Source organism: Pneumocystis carinii (assembly GCF_001477545.1).
Source record: "Pneumocystis carinii B80 chromosome Unknown supercont1.5, whole genome shotgun sequence".
NCBI lineage: Eukaryota > Fungi > Ascomycota > Pneumocystomycetes > Pneumocystales > Pneumocystaceae > Pneumocystis > Pneumocystis carinii.
In genome coordinates, this window is record NW_017264717.1 from 217,040 (window position 1) to 233,109 (window position 16,070).

Sequence of the window (16,070 nt, forward strand, 5' to 3'; positions counted from 1 at the left end):
TACTTGTTAAATCCTTCATTAATTCCTATATAATTCTCTTATTTTCTTTTTTTTACTTAACTATAGACAATTAATATGGCCTTTTTCCGAGCTTTAACCTCATTAAAAAAACTAAGTTCTAAGTATAAGGAAAATAGTCTTTATAAGAGCTTAAAAAGCTAATATTTTATAGGATATTAAGATAAATCAATAAATTTTATGGTTAAGAGCTATGAGAACTATGAATTTGGGTTTTCCTGGGGAGTTATTACGTCATACCAATCTAACAGTATATTGGTTGATGATAAGGAGATAAATGAACGATTTAAAGTAAAGAATGGGCTGGCAGTAGTTCCGGCGCTTGAAGATGTTATTATATGGGACATTAAGAAGGGAGAAGAGGTATTACGCTGGAGCGATTTTGATTGCAAGTCAGAAACGACGTCAATCAAGAGAAATCTAGCAAATAAATATATGTTTGGAGTGGGGTAGTATGAATAGAAGGAGGAGAATAAGTTTTAAAGGGTGATAAATTTGTAGATATGAGGATGGAAGTATTCGTCTTTGGACACTTGAAAAAAAGGAATTTTTGATGAAATTGAATGGACATCGATCGAGTGTTACGGTGCTTACATTTGATATTACAGGGACAAGACTTGTTAGTGGATCTAAAGATACGGATATTATTGTATGGGATGTTGTATCGGAAGCAGGGATGTATCGATTACGTGGTCATAAAGATGAAGTTACAGAATGTGTATTTCTTCGTACGCCAGTTAATGAAGTGGAGTTTATTGAACCTATTAAAGATCATGGATGGATAGTTAGTGTATCTAAGGATTCTTTTATTAAAATATGGGATTTGAGTACTCAGCACTGTGTAGAAACGCATATTGCACATCATGGAGAATGTTGGGCATTAGGTGTTAGTTGTGACCAAAAAATATGTGTAACTGCAGGATTAGATGGTGAATTAAAGATATGGTGTATTCAATCGGATGTTCTTGCTATTAGATCAGAATCTGTTGCAGAAACAAGCTATCGATTAACACTTAAATGTACATTGACAAGACAAAGCAAAGAACGTCCGATAACGATTGCATTTCATCCTGTATTTGATATGTTTGCATGTCATGGAGCAGATAAAATAATTGAAATATATAAAAAAAGAGATGAAAAAGAACTTAAAAAATTATTAAGTCGAAGAAAAAAGAGAAATAAAGAGAAACATAATGATAGTAACGAAGATATTTCATTGCTTCCAGAGGATGAAATTGTTTTATATACGACTATTAGAACTTTTTCTAAAATTAGATCTATTGATTGGGGAATTTCTGGACAAAATCCGATTAAAAAGAACGTTATGCAGGTCGTATTAATTAAATTATGCTTTTATATTATATTAATTAGTATGTAGTTACTCGTTTCATTTTCAAATAATACTATAGGAATATATGATATTCCTGTTGTAGCTAAAATCAATCATTCTGAACCATTAGAGTGTTTACAAACATTTTCTATTGAAATGCACGGTCATCGTTCTGACATTCGTTCATTGTCAATAGACTCAAATGATGAAATGTTAGCATCAGTTTCTAATGGGACTTTAAAAATTTGGAACATAAAAACAGGAAGATGTATAAGAAGTCTAGAATGTGGATATGCATTATGTTGCAGTTTTTGTTTAGAAAATAAATATGTAATTAGCTTTATATAAAGTTATTGATAATACTAATTATGTTTAGGTAATTGTTGGAACAAAAGAAGGTTATTTAGAAATATTTGATATTCCTTCTAGTACTATGATTGAACGTATTTTGGCGCATAAAAAATCTATATGGTCTCTTAAAATTCATCCCGATGGTCAAGGATTTGTTACAGGAAGCTCAGATAAAAGTGTGAAATTTTGGGATTTAAAAATTATAAAAGATCTTTCAGACGTAAGAAATATTTATAGTATATATATATATTTTATAAATTTAGGAGGAAACAATGAAACTTCAAATAAAAGAAATGCGTATTTTAAATCTTACAGATGATGTTTTATCTGTTTGTTTTTCTCCTAACGGTCATTTAATTGCTATATCACTTTTGGATACTACGGTTAAAGTATTTTATGTTAATACTTTAAAGTTTTTCTTATCATTATATGGACACAAACTTCCTGTTCTATCTATGGATATATCCTCAGATAGTAAGCTTTTGGTTACGTCTTCCGCAGATAAAAATATAAAGCTTTGGGGCTTAGATTTTGGTGATTGTCATAAAAGTATTTTTGCTCATCAAGATAGTGTTATGCAAGTTGCATTTGAAAAAAAAGGACACAATTTCTTTTCTACAGGAAAAGATAAATTAATTAAATACTGGGATGGTGATAAATTTGAAAATATTCTTAAATTAGAGGGGCATCATAGTGAAATATGGGCTTTGGCAGTTAGTAATAATAACAAATTTATAATTACAGGTAGTCATGATCGTAGCATAAGAATATGGAATCAAACAGAGGAGCCAATTTTTTTACAAGAACAAAAGGAGAAAGAATTAGAAAGATTTTATGAAAGAGATTTAGTTGAAAAAATGGATAAATATGAAATGAATGAAAATAAAAAAATAGATGAACTTGCATCAGCAGGAAAACAAACTTTAGAATCTGTAATGGCGGGAGAAAGAATTATTGATGCTCTTGATATTGGAATAAAAGATATAGAATTAATGAGAGAATATGAAGAGGTTTGAACTTAATTATTTTATTTAAAAAAAATAATATTTCATAAAGGCGAAAAAAAATAATGATAAATTGAAAATTCCAACAAGAAATCCTATATTTGTTGCTAATGAAAACATTTCTGCGGAAGATTACGTTTTAAATATACTTGAAAAAGTTCATTCTAGTCATTTAGAAGATGCATTACTTGTACTTCCATTTAAAAGTGTAATATATATGTTAACATTCATTGATCTTTGGGCAGAAAAGGTATCTATATATCTATATACTTATATAATATATCTATATGCTAAAATATTTTAGGGGTCAAATATTCAATTGATATGTAGAATTTTATTTAATCTTTTAAGAGTACATCATCAACAAATTATTGCAGATAAAACTATACGTTTTATGTTAGATTCTATTAGAATTAAATTGCGTAAGGAATTGCAAGTTCAAAAAGATATGATAGGTTATAATTTAGCGGCTTTAAAATATATTCATCAAAGTTGGGAAATTCATCATACGAAAGAATTCTATAATGAAGAAGAATACAAAAAACAACTAGAAAGCGGTAAAAAGAGAGTATTTTCATCATTGGAACTATAATAATTTTACAAACTAATTTGTAATCATAAAACATCAAATATAAACTATACATTATATAAATAATAATTTATCAAAAAAAAAAAACAGAATTACCATATACTAGACTATATGATAGAGTACAACTCAACATAAAACTTAGCAATCCGGAAAAAATATCTTTTGTCCATATTTCTCTATGATAAAGAAAATAATGTGATGGATGACGTTTTGTCAATATAAAAAAAATAAAAAGACTCACAAAGGATATTCCAAGAATATAAAACAAAAGTCCATAATATGATGTCAAATTTAAAATACCTGCTACAAGACCAAAAAAAATTGATGTTACACTTCGAATATGTGAAATAATCTATTTTCATTCATTTCATTCTTCTAAAAAAATAATCATTTACTTTAAAATTATGGGTAATAGCTTCTGGAACTAATGGATGGATTTCATAATATTTTTCTTCCATTTTTAACTTTGATTACTCTTTTTTTTAGGGCTAATGACATAAACTATTTTTTTAAAGGCAATAAAAACGAATTAAGAAATATTAATTCTATTTAAACTCTTTCTTTTGGAAATCAATATAGCTAAACAACAAAATCTTCTTCATTCTAATTTTTTATTATTAACTTCAACTTTTTTTATCCTTTTTTGGGGTGTCCCTTCATTTATTATAGGCCTCGAAAAAAAAGACTTTAACCTCCAAAATATTGAAGACAAGGTAAAAACTAAAAAAAACGGCTTTTAAGTGTTAAAAAAAGCGTTTAATTTGTTTTTCTATGAATAAATTGCTAATGATTAATAGGGATTTATTTTTTTTCTTTTTTTTGCGGAAAAAATTGCTTTTTTTTTGCTTCTAAGAAGTGTTAAATTGATTGTATATTTATTTATTATTAGAAAAGATTATCTTTTTTCTAAATGAAACACAATGGTACGGATTGATGCGTATAAAAGTGATTAATTGGTTTTTATTGGTATTAATTAGATCTCAATGGCACAAGTAGAGATAGACGAGGAGAACGAGAAAGAAGAGGGGATCGTGAACGATCTCGTAGAGAGGAATTAACAGGACGAGAAGAACGACATCATCATTACTCTGAGAGATCATCAAGATATGAAAGAGAGGGAGAATGTGACCGGGAACGTAGTCATCGACGAAGTCGAGAAGATGAACGGCGACGACGACGCCGTGATGAAGAATATACACAAAATGGGAGGAATCATGATGGAGGACATTCTAGTGGTGCAGGACGTTCAGAAAGAGATGAGGGAATAGATCGAATGATTCGTGATAGACGGGGAGGAAGAGAAGAATGGCATAGACGAAGTCGTAGTCCACGATATCGTAGACGAGAACCTACGCCAGATCTAACGGATATTGTGCCTATTAATGAGCGTCGACGTCGAATGAGTATGTGGGATGTAAAGCCTACGGGATATGAAGCAATTACGGCGGAGCAAGCAAAGATGTCAGGTAAAAATATGATTGGAAGGGTTTTTTTATTTTATATTAAGATAATTAGGGTTGTTTCCATTACCTGGTGCACCTAGACAATCGATGATGGATTTATCTAAGCTTTCTACAGCAAATAAAGGGCCAGCAGCTATGAATATTCCTACACCACTTGCATTGCAACCATTGCAATCTAGACAATCACGAAGAATATATGTTGGAAATATTCCTCAGCCTATTGATGAAGAACATCTTGTGAATTTTTTTAATGATACGATGAGCTCTCTTAATGTTACAACATCAGGTGATAATCCTGTTATAAGTGTTCAAGTAAATCATGAAAAGGCATATGCTTTTCTCGAGGTATTATTTTCATATTTATTGATATTTGTATTGATTTATGTTTCAGTTTCGACAACCTGAAGATGCAACTGTTGCTATTGGGTTCGATGGAATTTCATATATGGATAGTTCATTAAAAATTAGACGTCCAATGGATTATATTATTCCTCAAATGCCATCAGATGACGGTTCATACGTTCCGGGAGTGATTTCTACAAACTTTATAGATACGCCTAATAAAATTCATATCGGGGGACTTCCTGCTTATCTTGATGAGGAGCAAGTTATTGAGCTTCTTAAGTCTTTTGGAGAGTTAAAAGCATTCAATTTAGTTAAAGATGCAGTAACCAATGAATCAAAGGTTATTTTATAAAAGTAAAGTTATGTTTTATAATTGATATAAACAGGGTTTTGCGTTTTGTGAATATGTAGATCCTAATGTAACAGATATTGCATGTGAAGGTCTTAATGGCATGGAATTAGGCGATAAAACTTTGGTCGTAAAACGTGCAAGTATTGGAAGTAGACAAAAATCTATTTCTACATCAGGTGGTGGTATTTCTAGTATTACTATGTTAGCAGAAGAAGAAGGTCACTTTCGACCAACACGAATATTGCAAATGTTTAATATGGTCACTCCTGAAGAACTTCAAGATGATGATGAATATGAAGGTTAGTTATTCAACATTATTTATATTTTATTTAAAAATATTAGAAATTTCTGAAGATATTAGAGAAGAATGCTCTAAATATGGTAAAGTATTAGATTTGAAGATTCCTAGAGGTATTGGTGGCAGTCGCTCAAACTTTGGTGTAGGAAAGGTTATATTTTTAATTATTAAAAAAGTAATTTATTAATTACTTTTAGGTATACGTACGGTTTGAAACAGAAGCATCGTGTTTGAAAGCAATGAAAGATCTAGCTGGCCGGAAATTTTCTGATCGCACCGTTTTAACAAGTTTTTATCCAGAAGAAAATTACGAAGTAGGAGCGTGGTAGATATAATAAATGTCATTGAACGTAATAATTAAAAACTGTTAATATATTTTTGTTTCTATTATTTTCTCTATGCAACTACCTTTTATAATCTAATTCATTGTACTATAATTATTTGCAATATTTTAATATTAAGTTATGCTGAAGCTTAGCATATTTAATATTAATAATAATAAATGTTTAATTATAAATTTATTTTTTTTTCAAAAATATTAAAGTATAAAAGTAATTTAAATATTTTTTTTAAATAATTTAAAAAAAAACAAAAAATATAACTATTTTCATTGTGCTATGAATTTAATGCAACCACAATTAAATGTATTAATAAAGGTTTTATTAAATCAAAAGCAAAATTATAAAAAAAATATTTATAAAAAAAATTAAAAAATTAAGGCACTTTTTTTAATGTAAAATAATTATATTAATATTTTGTATTATTTTTACAACTTTTCCAAAAAAACCCTGCATTTTGATTTTATATAAATACATATTTTAATAAATCCTTTCCTTCAAAAAATTTTTTTTTAATATTATTTAAAATACATTGCAACATAATCCCATATTTACATTCTTTTCATGAAATTCATTATTATTATTAGTCATCTGTACGAAATGATATTCTAACTCTTTTTGACACATATGGAAGGTCTTTAGAACTACCAGAGGAATCCCCATCCAATTTTCTACGTTTTTTCTTTTTTTGTGACGTTGATGTATCTGAATCATCTCCTGAATCATTTTTATGAAGAAACTATACATATTTAATAATTTTTTTAAAATATTTATAAAACACTTTTAAAAAAGTTCCTGATGAAAATGAAAAAAGTCTATCATTATCCGTATAATCTGTACGTTTTTTATAATTAGATCCCTTTAAAAATCCCTCAAATCCTCTTATAATATTCCCCCCTTGTGATGTATCTTCTAAATATGCCCCTTCAAGTTTATATATTTTCTCTTCTAATGCCGCCTAAAAAATTATCAAAAAACACTTCATATATATATATATATATGATCTATTACAAGAGCTCTATCTACTGATTGCTTCTTATTAATTAAATCTCGTAATTCTTTCTTTTTATCTTCATAATATTCCATTGTTGGCTATTTTCATCAAATTATGGTCTTTTTTTTTCAAAAAAAAACGGAAATACCCATTCTCCCTTGTTATAGCCATTGCTAAGTGCCGGTTTTTCTGCTTCATTCTCCTTTATTTCCTCAATTCCTGTCATTATTAACTTATATATTTTTTTTTGACGTTCTCGTTGCTATGGTGACGCGCATTTTCGATGACCAAAATACTAACAATACTTAGATTTTTTCTAATATATTAATATATTTAGCCATTTAGCCTTTATATTTTTTTATATTTAAGCCATTATTTAATAGTTATTATGGAATCAGATCAAAAAATTACAGAGAAAACATTTGAAAATTTGATGCAATCATTTCGTCCAAAAAACCGGTCTACAGCAGAGTGGGAAGCGTCATATAACCAATTAAGAAGATTGGTTCTTTCAGAAGGACTTCCATCACCTCAAGAAGGAGCAGTATGATAAGAAAATGTATTTTGAAGTGCTATTTATGTATTAGTCATCAATACGAGCGTATGTCTGGTGTATATTTTTAGGAGTTGAACCAATGGGAGCTAATTCATATTTAACATTAATAAGAAAAGGAGCGTCATCTGGTAATATTATAAATTATTAATTTAATATATATATATATATATGATGTTAGTGTATAATAAGATTCGAAATGATACATTTCGTACATTAGCAACAGATCCACTTTTTCGTCGAAAAGTTTCAGAAGCATCACTTATTAGACTTTTAAATTCATTTGTTTGGTATATGGAAAGTCGTAATTCATCGATATCGTATATACAAGGAATGAATGTTTTAGCAGCACCATTTCTTTATACATGTAAATCAGAAACAGAAGCGTTTTCTCTATTTACGGCATTTATTTCAATACAATGTCCTTTATATGTTGTTTCAACATTGGAAGGAGTGCATCGTGGCATTAAAGTATAGTGATTTTCTTTTTTTTTAATCTAATATGATTAGCTTTTTGATAAATGTTTAGAAATTATTGATATTAAACTATATACATATCTACAATCAAAAAATTTACAGTCGAAAGTTTATGCATTTCCATGTAATAATTATAATTGTTTTATTATACAACTGATAAATATACAGCAATATTAACTTTTTCTGCTTGTACTCCACCTCTTTCAGAAGTTTTAATACTTTGGGATTTTTTATTAGCTTATGGTGTATATTTAAATATTTTATGTGTTGTCGCACAACTTTTAATTATACGTGATGATATTTTACATCATCCTAGGTAACATATATTAAATTTTTGATATATTTTTAAATAAATAGTCCAATAAAACTTTTGAGAAAGTTTCCTCACTTACCTGCTAAAATAGTAATAGGAATTGCTGTAAGTCTTATAAAAAAAATACCTGCTGAACTTTATGAATTATTAATAAGACATTCTTGGGACAATTCTGCTGGAACAGAAATAGATAAATTGTAGTATATTTATATGATACCTTATATAACATGAAATATATTAGCAATTGAGTCTTTTTCATTTGATTTTTTATATTAGATTTTATATAGTTTTTAATATTTTGATATATAAATTAATTTATAGGTATATTTTATAATTTATTGTTTTTGGATATCTTATCATAATTTGTTTTTTCCTGATCTATAAGTTTTGGTAAATTTTTTTCTATTTTAGCCCTATTTTTAAAAATTGAAAGATCAGAAGTAAATAATACACCTTGTGCCCAGCCCGCATATTCTCCCCATAAATTTCTATAATAATCCCCAATTGTTTCATAAAGTGTTTTATTAATCGTTTTATATTTTTTTGTATTAAATTTATAATCTCTTTGAGCAATTTGCCATACTATAACCCTTAAATTTAAGAAATGAAACATTTAATTATCTATACCATGTGTATCTATAGGAACTGCTGATGGTTGATCAAGAGACATTAGGCACTAATTTTATCAAATACATCAAAATAATCATATATATCTACCACACAATCCGCAACTTTATATCCTACTCCCATTAATTCACAAAGACTGTTTTTAGCCTCATAATATGACTTATTTCTAAGACTTTCAAGCCATTTCTTAGGCCTTTCATTTTCAATAATCCATGCTGTCTTTTGTATAAATTTTGCTCGATATCCAAAACCCAATTCCCTCAATTCTAACTCAACTGATGGTTTTGAGAGTTTAGATGGTGCTGGAAAATCATAATAATCATTTTTTCCTATTCTTCCAACAAACGTTCCATATTTATGACAAAGCTTTTCAATCTTATATCATAAATACATCTATCCTGCAGTAATTGACCCTCTTACCATACTTGATATTCGATTAATATTATTATTACTTGAACATATAAAACATATCAAATTTTCCCACGGATCTTGTCTCATAATCCTAATACCCTTAAATCTTTCTCCTTGTTTTCTAAAATTCTCATCTCTAAAACTCCATTCTTTGTATAAATCTGATAGACAAATTGAAAGATTAAAATAGTCAATAAGAAATTCCCTATTATTTTCTTCATTTTCTTCCAATTCCTCCTCCAATTTATACACTCGATAATACACATATGAACCTATCTATTTGTTATAAAAACTCCTCTTTTCATGTATTTTTTTACAATCTTGTTTTAATGTTATCAATTTATTATTTAACGCACATGACCATTCATTATCGCCCGATTGCTTCCAGCGAAAACTCTGCCCTCCTTTTAATGTACTTTCTAAGCATACTATGCCCCAATAAGTTATTTATAATATCATAAATAACATATTTTACATTCATCAAGCTTAATTTTTATTTTTTTCCAAACAGACATTTTAGACAACTCTAATAGGGTTTTTAATTAAATTTTTAATTAAAATAAAATAAATTTTTAAAAAAAGTGTTAAATTCTAAGCTGTTTTTAAGTATGATAAAGTATTTTTTAAGTAGGAAATAAAAAAACAAGTATATTTTAAATATGGATTTATCGTCTTTAAAAGAAACACAAGATATGGAAAATTGCAAGAAAAGTGAAGAAAATATAGAAAAGAATATAGAAACGACATTACCTAAATTAGAAACACCTATTTTATCACAAGAAAACTCTATAACACAATTATCTTCTCATTCAACAGTGATACCAAATGTTTCATTACCGGAATCTATGGATACAAATGTGATAAAATAATGTATGAAAATAAATAAAATTAATGCTAATCTAGGCATTGCCATTGAGAGAAACAATAGCGACAAATACATTATCACAAAACAATGTTATTTCTACTGTTCCTACACGAGTTTATTTAAATGAAAACATAACACCGGTGCTTTTAGAAGGTATGAAAATAATTGCAAGAGAAAGGTAAATATAATGAATGAGAAGAGTTATATTAATGAAAATAGACCACCCAATCCATTGCAAGTGCTTGGCGAATATTTAATTAGTAAAAGTAAAAAATAAAAGTTTTTAAAAAAAATGAATTATGTAAATATTATACCAATATTAACTACAATACATTTTATTGCATGTAAATATATCTTTATGCAATTAAAGTAGATGCAGTTGCACTTTCATATTTCCATACAGGAGGAAGAGAACCTACTCTATAAATAAATGAGATAAAACGAAATTTCTAGGAGAAAAAAAAAACCTTTTATAGTAACGTGCTAAGCGATGAATTCTGCTTTCAATAAGAATTAAACGAAATTTAGAATCCTTGTCTTTTCGATTACGTTCGAGATGTTTTCGAACAGTCACTGCCTATTTATATTTTAAATAAATAACCTATTTAAAATACAATAATATACCTTCTTTATCAAATGATATAAATCTTCAGGTATTTGAGGCGCTAATCCTTTTTCTTATTAATATTCTTTTAAACATATATTATATGAAAATTCAAACCATTGGATTTAAGAATCCTTAGAATTTTATTACCTAAATATATTTAACATTTTTTACACATCTATAAATCTCTCCTAACCCGTAATAAACCTTATTTGAGGAATCCCATGACTATCACGCAAAACAACCCCAATTTGACTGGGAGAAAGCCCTTTTTTCGCATATTTAAAAATTAATTCACAAACCTCCTCTGACTCTACTTTACACCATGAAGGAGGTGCACGAGAATATGGCAATGCAGAGCTTGAAATACCCTTTCCTATTTCCTTTTAATACCTTCTTTTTTTCATAAAAATCTATACCTGGAGCATGCATACGACCCATCTTGAATTATTCTGTTTTTTTTCAAAAAAAAAAGAACTCGTATATATATATTAATTAATTTCTTTATTTCTCCAAAAAAAGACCCTTTATATCTCTTATTAAGAGTCTTTTTACGCCTTTTTACGTCTTTTTATGCCTTTTTATGCCTTTTTTTTACCAAGAAATTTCTTAAGATCAAGTACGATCTCCGTCAGGCCCGATACACAGTTTATCTCTGGTTCTTGAGTTTAATAAGAAGTTTAAACATATTTATATATTAAACTATATTAGAAAACTAGAAAATAATAGAACATGTCTTATTTTTAAAAAATAATATTTTTAAAGTTTATGTTTATATTTTTAAATTTTTAAGAAAAAAAAATACAAACAACTTGTAATGAATAGAAAGTTTAATAAAAAATTAGTATTATTTTGGAAAAAATAGAGTGTTTTTATTATTTATAGATATTTTGTTTTTTTTTTTTTTGATTTATTTTTATAAAAACATTTGATGTTAGATTTTAACGTTTAAACGATATTAAGCTTTATAAGAGATTATGCTTGAAAAGAAGTAGAATTATTAGGAGGAGAAGCGATATAAGAAAAGTTATGAGTTTTAGAAATTGAATTGGTTAAGTTTAGGGGATTTTATGTGAAAAAGAACGGATTTTTTTGGATTATTTTTGATGAAATAAGACGGAATTTTGGAAAGAAAACAAACCTGCTGGATCAGAAAAAAAGAATTGGGATTTTAAATTAAATAAAATAGAACATTAGAATCTATAAATGCTTAGATTGGCATTGAAAATAATTTTGCTTGTTTTTTTTGTAAATCAGGCTATTAGTACAACTAATATTATAATACCGGATATAGATGTTTCGAAACATGGACAAACAGTAATTATAGGAGATTTTGCAGGAATTAGTTTATATGCATATAATGAGAGGGGAAGAATTCATGAAGAATCGAATAGATATAAAAATGAACTTTTTATGCAAGTTCCAAATAAAACGTATATTTCTCTTGGTGCGGTAGATGGGTTTATTAATGTCATGTCTATAATAAAAGATGGAGAAAATATATATGCAGTTATTGCAGGACACTTTTCTCGTATAGGAGATGTAAATACTAATAGTATTGTTTTTTATGATTTAATTGGGTCGAAATTTGTTACATTGAAAGAGGGGATTTTAAATGGTTATATAAGATCAGTATATTATCATGAGAAAAATAGACATTTATATGTTGGTGGAAGTTTTCGATATAATAATTCATTAAATGCGATTATATGGGATTTATCAAAAAATGAGTGGATAGAACTTCCTTTTAGAGGGTTCAATGGATTTGTTAATACTATATCTCAAATGGATAATGGAAATATTTTGTTTGGTGGTCAATTCCAAGATGCATTTTCTTGTTCGGGAGGAACACCTTTTGTTTTTACTAATCATGATAAACAAGTATTAAATCTTCATACAGCAACGGTAACTAATTATTTAAAATTTTATATATTCTATCTTATTTATCTAGATTTTATCTGAACATTCTACTTCAAATGAGAAATATGCTAACCCAAGAAATATTATATGTTCGAATACTCATAAAAATAATACTTCTTGGATTTTAGAAGAATCAGAAATTGGCAAATGGTTTGCACTTTTTCGATATATTATTAGACCTCAAAAAATTCGTTTTAAAAATTCAGATGTACAAAATTATGCAACAAAAATTTTTAGAGTTATTTCCTTTCCATTTCATGGAATTATGAATTTAAGTTATACTGATCCTGTTACAAAGAAAAGGGCATTTTGTGAAGCATTATGTCCATTACAACAATCTTCTCTAGAATATCAGGAATTCGATTTTGTAAATATTATTCCTATGTCTGGATTTCGAATTGAAATTATAGATTGGTATGGAAAGGGTGGTGGATTAAAGGAAGTTGAAGTTCTGTTAAGCGGTTTTATATACGCTTTTTTTATATATGAATATATTAATAACTTTAGATATTCAAACATTTGCTGTAAATACTTTTAATGAACCCATATGTGTTAATGAAAGCGTGCGTTCAAATTCGTATGTCACTGGAGGACCATGGGAAGTATTAAGAATTAATGATCAAAGCTATCTTTCAGCAAATATTTCTACATCAGCCTTAGAAAGATCGTCTGTTGTATTTGAACCACGATTACAGAATTCTGGCTATTATCATATTCATTTATATACACCAGGATGTATTCAGGACAATACATGTTTATTTCGAGGAATAGTACAAGTTAAAATTCATTATAAAGAAAATGTAAATCCAAGGATAGTGATTATTCATCAAACTCAAAATTATGAAAAAATTGATAATATATATCAGGGTTTTATATCTGGAATAACACCAACATTTAGACCTTATGTAGTTATAATTCCTATCCAAGGGCAACGCGATTATATTAATGTTGTTGCATTAGCTGTTAAATTTATTCCAGTATCTATTTTTGGCAGTTCTAATGGGCTTTTTGAATATAATCCTTCTAATTATTCATCGATCTCACATAAACAGTCGGAATCAGAATCAGTTGTAGATATTGCTAGATCTTTGTTATCAAAAAATGCAATTATTTCTTCTGTTATCCATGATTCGTCACAAACTATAATAGCTGGACGCTTTTTTAATAATGAAAAAAACCCGTTTTCCAATATATTACGAATAACTCCTAAAGTAAGCTCTTTAGGATATGGTGGGCTAAATGGAGAAATTTTTACAATGCTTTTGTATAATAATATAATTTATATCGGTGGAAGATTTGATAGAATTCTTCATTTTTCTTCAGATGCAATTAACAATGTGGTATCATATTCTATTACAGATGATTCTTGGACATCACTCTTGTGGGGTCTAAATGGTCCAGTATATAATATTTATAAATATGTTGCCTCAGTAAATGATACTTTTAAAACATATATAGCATTTTCCGGAAATTTCACAGATATCTTATCATTTCAAAATAAAAAATTATCTGACGCAAACGGTTTTGCTTTATGGGATCCAGAAAACAAAAAATGGGAAACTAATATAGATTTATTTATAGATGGACAGATACAAAATTCTATATTGGTTTCGAATAATGTATCATTGGTATCGGGAAACATTAGAACAATACATTCCATAAGAGCATTGGGTGCAGTTGCTTTACACTTTTCAAAATCTGCTCATTCTCTTTCCCCATTATTTTACTCAAAATCTATTGCACCTTTTTTCAATTTAATAACTAAACGTGATATAGATCAATCTTCTAAGAATTCTATTTATACAGGAGTATTTTATAAATTTCTTTCCCAACCTTTAATAATTCTTGGAGGCCAATTTTCAATTGAAAATGAAGAAAATGAACTGATAAAAAACATTGCTGTAGTACATAATTCAAAGATTTCAGGCATTGATATAAACTTGGATCCTCAAAGCATTATATTAAGTCTTGTCATACATAATAATGTTTTATATGTCGGAGGACGTTTATATTATAAAGCGAGTGAGAGAAGCATAAATGGAATAGTTGCATATAATTTAAAAGAAAAAAGAAGTTATCAATTATTTCCACTTTCTGGTATATAATTTTTAAGAATTGGTAATATTAATTAATTAATTAAAGGAGATGATACTGGGGTGAATATTCTTTCTATGCGACCAAGATCAAGTGAGCTCATTATTATTGGAAAATTTAATTCAGGAAAGCCGTCATCATGTAATGGATTTTGTATATTTGAAACATCATCAAACGAATTAAGATCTTCTTCATTTGGGTTTTCAGGGGAAGTAACAGCTTTATCTTGGCTTGATGTATTTTTTTAATTTAGATTTATATTTTATTAATTTTATTCAGGAAAAATCAGTTTTGATAAGTGGAAATATAAAAATAAATTCAACCTCATTAAACGTGGCAAAATACAATTTTGATACTTCAACATGGTCTTCTGTTTTACCTCAAAAAATTCATCTTCCAGGGCCTGCAACGTCAATTATATATAATAAAAATGATAAAAATTCTATATATTTTTCTGGAAGAAAAAGAAATGGTGACGCATATTTTAATAAATGGAATGGAAAAATTCTTCTTCAATTAGGTAAAAATAACTATATTTTATTAAAATAAAATCTAAAGTTTAGATTCCGAATTGTTGCCAGGTTCAATAATAAATCATATGCGTATTGTTTCATTAAAGCAAAAACATCGTCGAAATAACGTTGTTCCAGAAGATATTGCAATTCTGGTTCTCGGTTCTTTGATTTTTTCTTCTTTTGGAACTGTAACAGCAGCATTTTATGATGGAAATGCCTGGACACCATATTTAATATCATCTACATTAACAGGGCAACCTGGAATAGCAAATTCTTTATTTTTTGAGCACGAGATTTATTCATTATCTCGCAAATATCTTGCTAAAGGTTATGTCGTTTTAATATCTCTCTCTATTAGCTTATCTATTATATTTCTAATGACATTATATAAAGTAATTTTAACTAATTATCGAAGGAAAAAGGGATCATTGCAAACACCTTATTTTCCCAAAGAAAAAGAACTACATAAAACACCATTAACTGGGATTTCTAATGATTCTGATAGGGATAATTTATAAATTTAATTGTTGAGTTTAGTTTCGGTAAAATTTTGATATTAATTATTTTCTTTTATACTTTTTGCAATCTTGTAATCTAGTTTTATTTATT

At 27.7% G+C, this 16,070-nt stretch overlaps 9 protein-coding genes across 9 annotated transcripts; 5 read left to right on the forward strand and 4 right to left on the reverse strand.

Moving 5' to 3' along the window:
• The first annotated feature begins 170 nt into the window (after positions 1 to 170).
• T552_01217 (hypothetical protein) lies at positions 171 to 3,341 on the forward strand. The gene is made up of 7 exons (XM_018369806.1): positions 171 to 467; positions 520 to 1,348; positions 1,397 to 1,678; positions 1,725 to 1,919; positions 1,963 to 2,709; positions 2,756 to 2,953; positions 3,008 to 3,341. Exons 1-7 carry the CDS (start codon positions 199 to 201, stop codon positions 3,293 to 3,295), a joined length of 2,808 nt encoding a protein of 935 aa, XP_018226455.1. The 5' UTR covers positions 171 to 198; the 3' UTR covers positions 3,296 to 3,341.
• On the reverse strand, positions 3,258 to 3,776 carry T552_01218 (hypothetical protein). Its single transcript, XM_018369807.1, has 3 exons — positions 3,688 to 3,776; positions 3,389 to 3,644; positions 3,258 to 3,339 (listed from the first exon to the last, which is right to left on the reverse strand). Exons 1-3 carry the CDS (start codon positions 3,748 to 3,750, stop codon positions 3,329 to 3,331), a joined length of 330 nt encoding a protein of 109 aa, XP_018226456.1. The 5' UTR covers positions 3,751 to 3,776; the 3' UTR covers positions 3,258 to 3,328.
• A 380-nt stretch (positions 3,777 to 4,156) lies between these two features.
• T552_01219 (hypothetical protein) lies at positions 4,157 to 6,122 on the forward strand. Its single transcript, XM_018369808.1, has 7 exons — positions 4,157 to 4,215; positions 4,270 to 4,758; positions 4,808 to 5,100; positions 5,147 to 5,440; positions 5,487 to 5,751; positions 5,795 to 5,901; positions 5,948 to 6,122. Exons 1-7 carry the CDS (start codon positions 4,203 to 4,205, stop codon positions 6,077 to 6,079), a joined length of 1,593 nt encoding a protein of 530 aa, XP_018226457.1. The 5' UTR covers positions 4,157 to 4,202; the 3' UTR covers positions 6,080 to 6,122.
• Positions 6,123 to 6,627: 505 nt separating this feature from the next.
• Positions 6,628 to 7,352, reverse strand: T552_01220 (hypothetical protein). Its single transcript, XM_018369809.1, has 4 exons — positions 7,231 to 7,352; positions 7,100 to 7,180; positions 6,870 to 7,046; positions 6,628 to 6,827 (listed from the first exon to the last, which is right to left on the reverse strand). The coding sequence occupies exons 1-4, from the start codon at positions 7,306 to 7,308 to the stop codon at positions 6,672 to 6,674; spliced, it is 492 nt and encodes a 163-aa protein (XP_018226458.1). The 5' UTR covers positions 7,309 to 7,352; the 3' UTR covers positions 6,628 to 6,671.
• A 74-nt stretch (positions 7,353 to 7,426) lies between these two features.
• T552_01221 (hypothetical protein) lies at positions 7,427 to 8,669 on the forward strand. Its single transcript, XM_018369810.1, has 6 exons — positions 7,427 to 7,626; positions 7,670 to 7,766; positions 7,817 to 8,106; positions 8,146 to 8,236; positions 8,281 to 8,428; positions 8,470 to 8,669. The coding sequence occupies exons 1-6, from the start codon at positions 7,471 to 7,473 to the stop codon at positions 8,624 to 8,626; spliced, it is 939 nt and encodes a 312-aa protein (XP_018226459.1). The 5' UTR covers positions 7,427 to 7,470; the 3' UTR covers positions 8,627 to 8,669.
• A 14-nt stretch (positions 8,670 to 8,683) lies between these two features.
• Positions 8,684 to 9,987, reverse strand: T552_01222 (hypothetical protein). The gene is made up of 6 exons (XM_018369811.1): positions 9,939 to 9,987; positions 9,781 to 9,891; positions 9,473 to 9,735; positions 9,143 to 9,427; positions 9,053 to 9,101; positions 8,684 to 9,007 (listed from the first exon to the last, which is right to left on the reverse strand). The coding sequence occupies exons 1-6, from the start codon at positions 9,976 to 9,978 to the stop codon at positions 8,754 to 8,756; spliced, it is 1,002 nt and encodes a 333-aa protein (XP_018226460.1). The 5' UTR covers positions 9,979 to 9,987; the 3' UTR covers positions 8,684 to 8,753.
• Positions 9,988 to 10,076: 89 nt separating this feature from the next.
• T552_01223 (hypothetical protein) lies at positions 10,077 to 10,648 on the forward strand. Its single transcript, XM_018369812.1, has 3 exons — positions 10,077 to 10,320; positions 10,367 to 10,506; positions 10,548 to 10,648. The coding sequence occupies exons 1-3, from the start codon at positions 10,123 to 10,125 to the stop codon at positions 10,603 to 10,605; spliced, it is 396 nt and encodes a 131-aa protein (XP_018226461.1). The 5' UTR covers positions 10,077 to 10,122; the 3' UTR covers positions 10,606 to 10,648.
• On the reverse strand, positions 10,639 to 11,417 carry T552_01224 (40S ribosomal protein S13). Its single transcript, XM_018369813.1, has 6 exons — positions 11,352 to 11,417; positions 11,129 to 11,308; positions 11,050 to 11,082; positions 10,953 to 10,999; positions 10,796 to 10,905; positions 10,639 to 10,748 (listed from the first exon to the last, which is right to left on the reverse strand). The coding sequence occupies exons 1-6, from the start codon at positions 11,371 to 11,373 to the stop codon at positions 10,685 to 10,687; spliced, it is 456 nt and encodes a 151-aa protein (XP_018226462.1). The 5' UTR covers positions 11,374 to 11,417; the 3' UTR covers positions 10,639 to 10,684.
• A 675-nt stretch (positions 11,418 to 12,092) lies between these two features.
• Positions 12,093 to 16,020, forward strand: T552_01225 (hypothetical protein). Its single transcript, XM_018369814.1, has 6 exons — positions 12,093 to 12,837; positions 12,884 to 13,313; positions 13,360 to 14,949; positions 14,995 to 15,182; positions 15,226 to 15,466; positions 15,510 to 16,020. Exons 1-6 carry the CDS (start codon positions 12,139 to 12,141, stop codon positions 15,977 to 15,979), a joined length of 3,618 nt encoding a protein of 1,205 aa, XP_018226463.1. The 5' UTR covers positions 12,093 to 12,138; the 3' UTR covers positions 15,980 to 16,020.
• The last annotated feature ends 50 nt before the right edge of the window (positions 16,021 to 16,070 follow it).